This window comes from Danio rerio, chromosome 7 (assembly GCF_049306965.1).
Source record: "Danio rerio strain Tuebingen ecotype United States chromosome 7, GRCz12tu, whole genome shotgun sequence".
Classification (NCBI taxonomy): Eukaryota; Metazoa; Chordata; class Actinopteri; order Cypriniformes; family Danionidae; genus Danio; species Danio rerio.
Window position 1 is genome coordinate 53,083,262 of NC_133182.1, and position 13,998 is coordinate 53,097,259.

The 13,998-nt window shown below is 40.1% G+C and overlaps 1 protein-coding gene across 1 annotated transcript in view; it reads right to left on the minus strand.

Moving 5' to 3' along the window:
- The window catches only part of irs4b (insulin receptor substrate 4b), a 30,523-nt gene extending 20,400 nt beyond the window's left edge, over positions 1-10,123 (minus strand). The window contains exon 1 of the mRNA XM_009303448.5: positions 6,351-10,123. Coding sequence (XP_009301723.3) covers positions 6,351-9,822 — 3,472 coding nt within the window. The 5' untranslated portion in view covers positions 9,823-10,123. The remainder of the gene's footprint in view (positions 1-6,350) is intronic.
- Positions 10,124-13,998: the final 3,875 nt, after the last annotated feature.

Genomic DNA, 13,998 nt, shown 5'->3' on the forward strand with positions numbered 1-13,998 from the left:
AACCTACACAAAATATTATTATTGTTGTTTTACCATATGTTTGAGAAAAAAAACAATATTAAATACTGACTCATATAAAAGGTGCAGTGGGTGATTGTCTTCAGAAGCATTTTTTGTTGTGCTGTTTGAAAGTCTCTTCGCAATCTAATAGTAATGATTAAAGTAAATGATCTAAATGTATTTATATGTATTTTTATATTTTGGGTAAGGCATGAAACAAAAAAAATGTTCATCCAATTAAACAGAGTCGGGCCAACATCTCTCATAATTCCGATAAGTAACCCAATTTGTCTGTCAGCAAATGCGCAGCCTTTTGTACGCAGCTCCGCCGACCGCCGCACGTTCACGAGAGAGAGCACGCGTGCGCGCGATGGGTAAAAACCTGCTGAATCAAAACTTTTTAAAAACCTGAATCAATATTGTAGTTAACTTTGCACACTGGAGAAAGGATGACACAATGTCTGAAGGATTTCTCTTAGACAGGTAATGTTCTGTTTTAAAACGGTTTTAGCTTCACGCAAAGCTGATGTAACGTTAGAGGTTGTTGTTACAAATGGGTTATATCATCACAGAACTGTTGTTCAGCCAATAAAATCTTCCGATGAAAGATTGATAAGACTATTTTCAGTTAAATAAGGGACCTTTTACAGCATCGATAATGTAGATTTTAATTAGTTTAACAACAAAACACAAGTAAATACCGCTATTCCGCCTAGTCTCTCCCTATATCGTTTACCATGCAACTCTAAATATTTGCTCTGAAATAGCATGTCAGTTTGGCTTGCACGCCACCAGACAAGCACTTTGTTTACAATCATTTTACTTGTTTAATGTTTGCTCTTTTTTTTTAATGTGTTTAATTTCTGGATATTTAAAAACAAATTTGAATAGATGTTAAAATTTATTTATTTTCAGTTCATTTTTTTAACAAACACTTACTGCATTTTAGCAGTAAGAAGTTCCGATACAGATTATTGAGCTGAAGCTTGACTACAAAAAAAAAAAAAAATATCGCAATATTTGTCGGAAAAAAAAACTAAAAAAAACGCAATGAGATATTTTACCCAAATCTCACAGTCAAATCTCTAGTTCAGGTAAAGTGCAATAACACTTTGTTTTTAAAGCAGTATTCTCTTTACTTTTTAATAGTTAAACATGTATTTTGTCATCAAATTAAATCCATAACTAAAGCTATTTGCCACTGCCAATGCATTAAATAATAATCAAGAGATCATTACATCTGTAGTTTCCAGTTCCTGTCCTTGCACCACACTGCTCTCAGATTGCCAGCTCAATAGCTGAAAGCTTTATGTACTGTATGAACTGCTCAGAATTACAGGGTCTCTTCACAGTGTTCTTCTACTTCTACTACTACTACTACTACTACTACTACTACTACTAGCTGTTCATTAATTAATGTGTTAATGCAAAAGTTACAATACATTTTTATTATTAATACTAATAAATAGACTAAAATAGACTAAATTAAGTCTAATAAATAGACTATAACACAGTTGGTGTAATAGTGGGAACCTGGGAAAAGGTCAACAAAAGCAATGTTAAGGGTTAATTTAACATAAATGTACAATCAGAAATATACTTTTGCCTCCATTCCAGACAACCAATGAATGATTACCACATGCATAGACCACTGTATTCCAAGATATTATATTATATATTTCCAAAAAATAAAATGTAAAGCCACAAAGTTTGCAAATTTTAAAGACATTGAAACAAACAAACAAAACAATGAAATGATATACTGAAAGAGAAGAGAAGCACAGATTAGAGGAAAGCAGGCTAACCTGAGTCATAGTTCCCCCAGGTGTATGAACACAGCAGGCTTAAGAACAACATTTTTCAACACTGATGCATTTCCTGCAGCACATGTCCAGTGCTGCAAAATGCTGAGACTATTAGCCCACATCAAAGAAAGCAGTGTATTAGCCAACAAGACATGCACAAGCTTGAAACATGAAACTGAACATGCACTTTAGACCATGCACTTTTATGATATAACACATGCTCGGAATATTTCAGTGTACCTTTTTGACCCAGTTTAAATGATGACTAGATGACAATCTTATTTTCTTTAATTAGTTGCAGTTTTGGCTTTGATACTGATATTATTCTGCTTCGTCTGTATTGGCATGGACACACTTGTTTGTAGAAAGGCATCTGAATCAAAAATTCTAAAACAATCGAAAAAACGAGCGCACTTCCACAATGAAGGATAGGGTCAATTTCTATAAATTGAAAGGCAAGGGCTGTCTAGCACTAATTCTTCATGTCTCTTTTATGCGACACACAGTTTTTGTTGTGCTCTCCTGATGAAACAATGATCTGATTCGCGTGTCAAATAAGGATGTCCCTGGACCAGGTCTAGGGAACAAGTGCATCCACTGGTCTAGCGAAACTAGAATTTACTTTGCATCCAAAACTCTTAAAAGCAAGCATATAGACATCGCTTGAAAGATTTAGAAATATATAGTTGATGTTATTGTTCTTGTGCAAACCTGTGCTGGCAGGCAAGTACAGACACAGTGAGCATTCAAGACACAGAGATGATGCAATCTATACATAAAAGAGAGGTTTGCTTTTAGAGAATATGCTAGTAACTTTAAAAGCCTAGCAAGCAAGCACAACAATATAGTTATGAACAAAGAGTCCAGATTATGTATATATCACGCAGAAAAAAAAATAGTGTGTAATTTTTTTCAGACTAGAGCTACATTTTGTAATTTAATAATGTAAATATAAATTGAATTTAAAATAAAACATCCATTACAATAGTACGGATTTTTCCTAAATGCGCGCACACGCACACAGACACACACACAGACAGACAGACACACTTAATTCAAATATTATTATTTTATTTTATTAATGTCCAAAATATGATAGAGTTATGAATATTTTTACCTTGAATGGTCATTAAGGTTAAATGTATGCATTTCAGTGTCTGCTACTTTTTCCTATGTTATTGAATATGCATGCCTCTGTTGCCTAGTTGCTAATCTTCTAATCAAAAAGTAACTTTCTGATAATAAAAACATAACTTTATTTTAGACATGCATTTCAAAAACAACATTTTGACTGCATTGAAACTTTGCTCTGACACTATGGCCATTCTAGGATTTATAGATTTCTGGTAGTTCCAGTGTTAATGTAAATTATATTACTTCTATTTTAAAGACGTGCAACGACAGCTACTGGTAAAGCATCTGCAGATGAAACTTCCTGAGTAACTGTGTCCCAATTCGCATATTATCAGTCCTAAATAGTATTTGAATATAAAGTTAGTATGTCCCATATCTGGGTATGCTGACAGAAAGTATGCCAAAGGTTCCCGGATGGTTTACTATTTCTGGTAAAAAAAATTTAAGTGTAGAAGCGTCCATACTCTAACTGCTAATATTGTCGATAAGAACTACATTCGCAGGTGAAAAATGTAAATAAACTACAAACAGGATGGACGTGCGAGACCAACCATCAAGTAGAGAAGAAAAAAGAGGTTTTATTTACCGTTAATTAATATGTAGCTCACTGGAAAATATTTAAATAGCGTTTTCTGTGTTATATTTAATCTGCAACAACAATACTGAACTTGTATAAAGACGTGTTTGGACATTACCTTCTGAATGTATAATTACCCAAAGACCTGAGGAGATTTCTCTGCATGAAAGACTTGTGAATGGCAGATTAATCTGCTGCTGCTTCTCCAGTAGGGTAGGAAATTAAATATGACAGAAATGTGGACGATGTGTGGATGATTGAAAGGGTTCATCATTAATCAGATAACAGTCTGTTAATGAGGTAGTAGTATGTTCCAAAACTTGCATACTCTTCTGTTACACACTTAAAAAGTATATACTTTATCTTCACAAAAAAAGTACATATTTTTAGGGGATAATATAAGTATGTGAACTGGGAAGCGGCATACTAGTCAGAGGAATTACATTTACTTCGTTACATTCACTTGAGTAAAACTGTTGGGTAACGTGTATTTTGAGTACATTTAAAAAGGTTTACTTTTACTTAAGTTAATTATTAGAGAAAAACAATTACTTATACTTCACTACATTTTCAGTGTTCCTCCGTTACTGTCAAATGATATTAATATCTAATAATATATAGCTAAATAGCTAATTTTTATTTATTGCTAATAATATTGACCTTAAAATGCTTTTAAAAACATTAGAAACTGCTTTTATTTTAGCCGAAGAAAAAAAAATGTTAGGGGAAATACTGTGAAAAATTCATTGCTCAGTTAAACCTTATTGGAAAATGTTTTAAAAAGAAAATAAATTTCCTAGGAGGGCGAATAATTTTTACTTTAAATAGAAAAAGAAACATTTACATGAGTAACTTTTACTCTTACTCGAGTAACTAAAGATTTTCACTTTTAGTTGAGTAAAAATTTCCACAAGTACTTTTGAATACTCTACACACCTCCGGTACTAGTCAACAATAACATTGACACAGCAAAGAGATGGACAACCCATTTGTCCCAACTATGGTAGATCTGTTAACTGTTAGTAGGGCCAGACAGAATCTGCAGACGTTTTCTGATATTTCTGTGGAGAATTTCGTAAAAATCTGCAGATTTATGCTTAATAATTTTACAACTATCATAACTAAAAACGTAATATATGAAATAAAACAATAATACCTTTTTAACTTATATTTAATAGTTACAATGCAAATCTAACTAAATCCACTTATTTAGTAAACAAAGCAGGTCTCTCATATAATACATCTACTAAAAGACAGAATATTACTTTACAAACCCTATTGTAAACAAATTAAATCAACATTTATCATCACTATTATTATTTCACAATAATATTACAGAAATTGATTTGAAAACTATTTAAATATAAATTTACACACATTTACACAAACACCTAGACTCAATGATGGGCTAAAAATCTGCAGAAATCTGTGGATTTCTGTGCGTGAGGATTACATGTAGGCCTACCTATAAGTAGGGCCAGACGGTATCTGTGGATGTTTTTTGCTATTTCTGCAGAGAATTTTTGTAAAAGTCTGCAGATTTCTACGGAATTATTTTAGGAGTATCGCAAGTAAAACCTTAATATATGAAATAAAAAATTATATCTTTTATTTAATGTTCAAAATGCAAATCCAATTAGATTCACTTTGTTTGGCAAATAAAGAAAGTTTGTCATATGATATATCTAGTAAAAGACAGAAAACATGACTGTACAAACTGCATTGTACATAAATCAGATAAATATGATCAAATTAGTTAATAATATTACTGAAATTAATTAAAAAACTGAATAAATATAGATTTACACACATTTACTCATGTAAATAAACAAAATAATGATAGGCTAAAAATCTGCGGAAGATCTGCTAAATTCTGCGCGCGCAGATTCCAGGGTGGGCCTAAGGCATTTAAGTGATGACTTAGAAATAAGCCTGCACCTTTTTAAACTACAAGCATAGTGGCCAGCCCGTTTCCAAAAACATGCCTGTGTGTTACGAGTCCTTCAGCCAAAGACATACCATGCAAGAAACATTTCAGCTAAACCCTGCAATCTATATCTGGAAGTTGCCGGCAAAAAATGCTGCCCTAAAATAAAGTTTCCTGTGTATCATCACCTGAGTCATACATCTACAAACAGTGCTGTTTGCCAGAAGAAAAGAAGGGCACGAGAAAAAGAATGAGGGTGAGGGAGATGCTAGAAAGTTATCACATGCTGTAAACCAACCTTTCTCTCTCTCTCATACACACTCATCCATCTCTGCTTCAACTATGATAAACAAATGAGTCATCCGAGGGCTTGCTGAGAACACTGACTCACGAACGCTTCATTCTCTCACTCCCTCTGCAGAAACACACTCATCCAACTACACAGCAGCCCCAAAACAAAGTGGATGTATGAAAGAAAAACACCCAGGGTAAAGGAGTCAGGGAATGCAACATGAAGAAGAAGCCAAGACGAGGGGGGCCATTACAATGAAGATGTGTTGTTTTGTACACACTTAAAGGAATAGGCTCAGTCATCGTTTACTCGCCCTTGTGTTGTTTCAAACCTGTGTGACTTATTTTCTTCTGATAATTCGAAGAGTTTTGCTTTTCCAAACAACACTGAACTTTCAATATACAAAAAAGAGAATCATTGCATCTTCTACAGAAAAAGTAACAGCTAAAGCTTCGTCATGCAGTACTCTTAAATCTAAGCTATACTTTTTCAGGAAAACTATTGATGCAAACAAATGTCACGTTTAAAACAAAGACGACAATTTCCAGATGCCAAAGTATTTTCAGAAATGATAATAGTATGAGAAAACAATGTAAATCATAAAGACAATCTTACCTTTCGATGTTGATTCAGATTTCATTAAATCTATGCTGGCATAGGCACCGTTCTCTGGGGGAGGAGCGTTGGAGGAGGACAGGAGAAGCTCATCATGAGCGTTCACAGGCCGTAGATCTTCTCTCAGGTCTAGGGCTATGTAGTTCAGGCCATTCTGGTGTTGCACAGGTAGAGTCCTTGCAGACCTCACAGAGGGGGATTTGGCTCTATCTGAGGAGGTTCCTGGGGTTACCTCGCTGCCGGATGTCACACCTTCAATCCAAGTGCATTCAAAGTTCTGACCCTTGCTGCGGCCCACTTGATGAGTCCCACTATTGCTAGGCAATTGGCCATTGGCATCTGGGCCACTTCCATCTGACGCTCCAGATGATGTGACAAATGTCTCAGAGCTATGTCTCCGCCTGCCTTGGGGATCAGCACGGATAACCTTGGGCTCAGTTGGGGGGCTTAAGGGGAAAAACTGTTGCTCAAGAACACACAGGCGCTCAAGCATAGCTGTAGGGCTTTTAGACTCCTCCTCAGCCCCAAAAGACATTTCTGTGTAGTCATCAGGCTTTCCTACTGCGAGCCCGCTGCAGTGGGACGACGATGAGGGCCGGATATATGAAGGAGGATTCCAGGGGGCCACTAGAGAGGGTCGTGGGGACCGACTCTTTGGTGGAAGGCCGTCCACCTCCACACTCATGTAGTCCTGTGGTAAGGGAGACCTGCGCTGCTCTTGGTTGACAATAGGGGTTGAGGGAGAGCCTTCAGCAGATAACAGACAGGCAGAATATGTGGGTCGATCCCCAAGTTCAACGTTAATGTATTCTCCAGGGCTGGAAGGCCGCACTGCTGCTTCACCTGCTCGAGCAGAGCCATGCAAACTGCGTCTTCCCAGTGGCAGACGATTCGGCCGAACAACGCGGCGGTCTGTGAAACCATTATGCTGAGAGGATTCAGAGGGTGGGCACCTGCTGCTGCGGTCTGGGGTGGCTGTGGGTGACATGTAGACTGGTGTCACTGGGGAACTCATGGGGACATAATCATCATGGTTAGACTGGGTTCTGGATGGAGCTTTGTATGAGCGAGGGAGGGAAAAATATGGACTGTAGGATTTGGGGACAGGAGGAGTGGTCAAGGCATAGTAATTCTCAGCGGAAACCTTTTGAGTACTAGCTGTGGAGCTACTCTGAGACATGTCCATGTATTCTGCATTGTCAGTGCGGTCTGGGGCTCTCCGTCCCTCTGCTCGTCTGCTTGTGTCAGGACTGGACTGAACAGGGGAGTCAGTGGCTCCACTCCGACCAGGGAGCATCATCATATAGCCGTGAGGGTCCATGTGCTGGAGAACACTTATAGCAGAACTTTGGACTTTTGGAGAAGCGGAGAGGAGGATATTTGGTTGCATAGGCATGTAGTCTGCATCACTACAGGAGGGCAGTACACCTGCCATCATGGGCATGTACCCATCATCCTTGGATGCATCTGCAGGCCGCAGGCTAGGGGGCCGGTCCTGGCTGTGTTCAGAACTGGAGCTGTAGTCAGAGCAGAGGGAGGAGGAGGTAGAGACAGTCTGGGCACCGCCACTCCAAGAGCTACTCTCAGCCACAGCCTCGTCCAGCGAGAAGGTGGTCTGGGTCATCTTCTGATAAACAGCCACTCCAGCAGCACTAGCACCCCCAACCTGCCTGGAGAAGGAGGGTGTCCTCCTCCTTAAAGACCCCGGACGTGAATCCTCATCTGTGCTCTCATCTCGGGTGGCCTCAGCAGCTGCGCTCGTCCCGAACACATCACGATTCCAGCCCATAGCCATGTAGTCATTAAGGCAGTGCTCCTCCCGAATGGGTGGCGTGTTCCCCAGGGAGTCAGGGGTGTTGCTGCGTACTCTGAAGTAACGGAAGTCTCCGGGGCTCGAGCCATACTCGTCAGATGAGTTGAAACCTCCATCACTTGGGGATCCACAAATAGATGCGCTGGAGGGGCGGGTGATGGTGTCTGACACAGAGCCATGCCCACTGCTGCTGGACACACTGATTGGACTGGTGGTCGAAGGAAAGTGTGACACCGGCAGCGAAGCTGAACGGGCATGATAGGTGGAGCCCGGTGGGGCACGAATATAGCGAGCCCCAGCCCCACTGCTACTTTCCTGTCGGCTCAGGTTAGCACGTGCTGTGTTGAGATGAATAAGGCTACCTGTCACAGAGCTGTAGGGGCGGTTCATTGTGCTCTCTCCCTCGCTGGATGTGCGAAATCGGTACCCACTCGCTCCACTACTCTTCCTGCTAGGTGGTGTGCCCACCACGGACTCAGTCCGAGACCGCCGCTGAAGCCCCGTCTGGCTGGGCGGGAGGTTGCCCAGGTGTCTCCGTGTGGTGATGAAGCCCATCGGGTTGGTGCCAGAAGACTGGCTTTTGCTTCTGGGCCTGAACTCAGCATACGCTTTCAGTGCCTTCATAGTCTCTAGAATAGTCTCGTGCATGTTCTGAGCCACCACAGAATCGTCCACCTGCATCCAAACCTCCCCAGGGCCAATAGAAGAAGAGCGGCCCACCTCAATAAAGAAAAAGCTCTCTGAATGGCCACAGCGCCTGATGTTCATCAGCTGCAAGTTCACACAGGGTGTTTCAGAGTTTAGCTTTACCAGGTGGATGCTCTTGGCAGACAGACAGAGCCTATAAACGCCGGTTAAATTCTTCGTCTGACCCAAGCCCTTTGGTTTAACGTTGACCTGCCACACCTCCTTAAAATCGGTCCCCGGGGTCACAGTACCGTATCCATCGTCAATGTCCTCTGCATCCAAGTGTCCCCTCTTCCTCTCACTCATGAGCTCGCTCAGCGCCTGGTACCACTCCTCCTGCTCCTGCTCATTCTCTGCCACTATGGCAAAATATTCATCCTTGGTATACAGAGCAATGAGATGTTTATTCTTAGAGTCGGCCCTTTTATTCACAGTGAAGCACTGGTAGAGATAGATCACTCTTTTGGGAGGAGAGGCGCCGGCTGGGGCGGCAGCCGCTGAACTCGAGCGCAGCGTGTTTCGAAATTTCTTCTCGCTGTCATAATACTCCAGTCTGCTCGGCCCCACATGACTCGACGCCCGCAAGACGAAAAACCTCTTGTGGCCGTGTTTCTGCTTTCTCAGATAGCCGCACTTCCTAATGTCGTCCACCACAGCGGAACTGGTGTTCACAGCAGGGGAAGCTGAGGTAGCGTGTGTGTTGCCCGCAGCAGAGTTAAGAGAGGACGAAGATACTTTCCTCGCCGGAGACTCCAGGTGCTGCGGCGGCTGCTGTTGTTGTTGATGTTGTTCACTCGGCGGATGAAAAGCAGCGCCGCCGCCGCCGCCGACATCCAGCACGGAAGGGGGTTCCCCGACTGAGCTGTCGCCGTTCGCCGTTGCAGCTGCAGGTTTAGTCCCGATAGCTCGCTGTTGCGTTTCCAGCATCAACATAGCGGCTTTGCCTTCTTGGTAGTTCGCGAAATTTGCCATGAGAGAAGAGGTAACTGACTTTACCTCAGGCTTACAGACTGAGACCCCATGTTTGTTTGGGGGGGAACCGAGGCTCAGGCGACGCGCTTAAGTCTTTTCGGTGTTGCGCTTCTCTCGGCCGCCGCGTGAAAAGCAGGTATTCCAGCCAATGCTCCTCGAGCTCAATGCCAGCAACTGCAACATGACCACATTTACCCGATCTATTATCGGCAGATCCTCCTAGCGGGCTACCAATCTGCTCCTCGCGCCCTGTGTACACTACGGAGCACAGCACAAACAACACATGACTCGTGCGTCATTCGCCTGTGGGCGGAAGAATGCGCCCGATTGAGCGAAACATGTGATTGACGGTTCACCCGACCAATCACAATCTAATATTTCGGTGCACGTCAATGCGACCGACCAATAGTTACACTCGGAGTTTCATTGAACTGGCACGCTGACGCCCGGTGATTGATAAGAGTTTTGTCCAATGAGATACTGCAAAGCAGTCTGTGTAGTAAAATATCGAACGCTTATTGGCTGCAGCGTTTGACTGACAGGTCATCTATCCTATCGCAAGCTTTTTCAAAGTTCCTCGTTCAGTGTTGTTTACGTCGTCCTGATGCTTATCGCTTATTTTCCACCTTCTGTAGTCGAGTATGCCTAATTACATTTGTTACATGTTTCCCAAACAACAATGCATACATCCGTTTATCTAATTATTATTGCAATTTGACGGGGATTGGTATTTTAACACAAGCACTCCGGATTTGTTATGTGCGGATTTGCTAGCTGTAGTGTATTACAGTACAGTAGCAGCTTCTGCCAGCTGACGGTGTTTTGAAAGTGAGTTGAGACAGCGTTCTTGTGAAATTAATCAAATAATGTAAGGTTAAGTAACTACACTGTAAAAATTATATGATCAATTACTCCTGACAACACATGTTTTTTAGCTCATAGTAAAGTATTTAACGTTACCTACGTTAATCGTGTTCTAACTTAATTGTATAAGTTATGCAAGCTGTTTCAAGTCAGTTTAACATAATATAAGTTCAGTGGATTTATAACGTTTATTTGGTTCAACTTAAAAAAACAGTGTCAATGAAGGAAATATTTTTGTTGCAACTGCCCCATGTTCCCCACTGTTCCCTACTATGGAAGTCAATAGGCCAAAATGTTTAGTATATATTTTGTGTTCAACAGAACAAAGATATTCAAACTTGTACTGAAGAAGTAATTGAAGACAGAATACGGCTTTATCTCTTTAAGGACAAAATGTATACATGAAGTAAAACTGAAACTTGAGAATGCAGTGCATAATATATCAGTGAATAATGAATCGGGTAGAGTTGTGTTCTTAGTACTGTAGTCAGTCCTCTGAGGTAAAGTTTTCCCATCTACGCACTGGTAAGGATATTAATACAACTCTACATCAGAGGTCAAACAGTATAATATTAATTTTTTATCATACCATCTTTAATGGCTGAGCCCCCATAAATAAAACTGTTAAAATGCCCCTGCCCTGCCTCCATTTGTTTGGTTAAAACCACTCTATAAAATAAACTACTGAGACTAATCCACAGTATATAACGCACACAAGTCAAACAACATCAAAATGAATCAATTAGTCCTGACAACATATGTTTTAAATAAGTTAGTTAATCTTTTTGTAACTTAATTTTATAAGTTATGCATGCTGTTTTAAGTCAGTTTAACATAAGCTCAATGGACACAAAAGGTTTATTTGGTTCAGCTTAAAATGTTTTGGGCAAGCAGGATTTTTTTAGTGTAGTTTGCTGTTCTTGTCATACTGGTATCAAAGCTCCTTATGTCAACCCCTAAAAGTTGAATTGAAGTTCGCTTGTGGCCATACATTGAAACCAAGCTTAAATAAAACAAGAGAATCATACATAAAGGTGTTTTACGATTCTCATGTTTTATTTAAATCATTCATAGTAAACATTCTTTACTTTTTTAATACTATTAAAAGGGTTTCTTTAGGCAGGGTGCGAATTATACATTGACGATCGAGGGAAGGGTTGTCTGCAACTAAAAATGTTCACTGCTGTTTAGCGATGACATTTGAACAGCAAAGCAATTATTGCTGAAGAAATTACTATGAAATCATTTTGAGAGGCAGTCAGTGCAAAAATATGTTTTGGTGAAAGTGTTGTGAGCATGAATTTTGATTTTGACATCTCCATATTACTCAAAACTGATTATCATGAATATAATTAATTCATTCATTCTCTTTTCGACTTAGTCCCTTTATTCACCAGGGGTCGCCTCAGCGGAATGAACAGCCAACTTATCCAGCATATGTTTTACGCAGCAGATGCCCTTTTAGCCGCAACCCAACACTGGGAAACACCCATACACTCTTATTCATACACTCACTTCATACACTACAGCCAATTAAGTTTATTCAATTCACCTATATCACATGTGTTTGGACTGTGGGGGAAACCAGGGCACCCGGAGGAAACAAACGCCAACGCGAGGAGAACATGCAAACTCCACACAGAAATGCCAACTGACCCAGCAACCTTCTTGCTGTGAGGCAGTCGTGCTACCCACTGCGCCACAATGACGCCTATCTTGAGTATATATAGTTATATAGTTATAAGTTAACATTTCCTAAAAAGATGTTTGGTAAACATTGACATCTCATACACTTCTTTTTATGGTTATTCTAAAATGTCTAAATGTAACCGAAAATATAAAAGACATGAAACAGCAAAACCACAGTAAGCTTTTTCCAGCTGTTTAATTAAACATGTGACATTGTGATCCCACTAAGAAGAAGCAGGACTAGTTCATAAATAATATAAAAAATCATATACATGTAAAGAACGGGGTGTAATCTTTCTGTGAGTTGATGAGCAGGTTTGTTCTGTCAGGTAATCTGGTTAGGGCTGACCTGTGGCCCTGCTGCAGTCTTATGTATGGTCAGTGCTAGATAATCCACACAGGGCATGATAATGTAGGTCGCCATCTGCTGCGTTTACTGACACAATAACAAGAGGGCACTGTTTTACTGTTTATCGCTTCTGTGGAATTTCTATTGCATCTGAGAAAAAATGCTATGAACAAGACATCATTTGCACTGTATTAATCGATATATAGATATTTAAGTTTTTATTTTAAACGTGAATTAATATTTTCTATAAATATACAGTACCTTTCCAAACTTTCAGGTCAGTAAAAATAAAAAATAAAATTCTATTTATTTTGCACTTTTAAACTTTCTCTTACACACTGTAAAACCTCACTGCCAACTTTATCAAATGAAATACCTCATTACTTCAACTTAAAAAGAGCAAGTACTTATATAGTTTTTTAACTCAAATGGTTTGTTGGAATCAGTTTCCTCAAATGGTTTGAGTTACCTTTACTTATTGGGTTGTACAGTGCATTGAAGAACATTGATAGCATACAGTTCTATACAACAGTTCTGTCTGGTTCTCGAATCTGATTGGCTGATAGCTGCGATATATATAAGTAATATCAGCACCCATACAGCCTCTTTACCCTTTTTGTATTACTCCGCCCACATACAGCCAGCAACTAGCAGAGACACTACAGTTTGACAAATAATACTGCTGTTAGACAAAAAAATATATACTTTTGGGGTTTTTTTAATCGAGAATGTAGTTGTTTAGATTGCAACTATGCAGTTTGTTTGCAAGAATAGTGCCTATTTTAAAATAGTTACAATTTTTGAGATAGCTCGTCGACTGCCATAGTGTAGACCAAAGACAGTTTACGCTTTCTATCCACAAGATGACGACAGAGCCACATAAGCTTTAACGCTTAGAAGCTTATAACAGTCTGATTTCTAACTATAGCAGATCAAATCATTATTAAATTGGTAAGCAATACCCGCTAACACTATTATTCCACTATTATCCCGTATTTCAGACCAGTCTCCTGCCACCATCCCGTTTTTATTTCTTCCTAAAAAACTTGCGTAATTTCACCACCCCACCCTTTGGTACAGTCTGTAATCACCCCCGGGTTGCAAACTTTGGTGCAGTACCCGATTGAAGCGGCCCCCCAAAACCCGCTGCATCCTATCCCTGTTCTCAACAGTGTAACACCCCCGAACACCCCCTAATCCCGGTCTCTCAGATTTTCATAGACATGTTGGCAGGTTAGATGATCTCTCACTTTTGTATGTTGTAGTGCTGTATT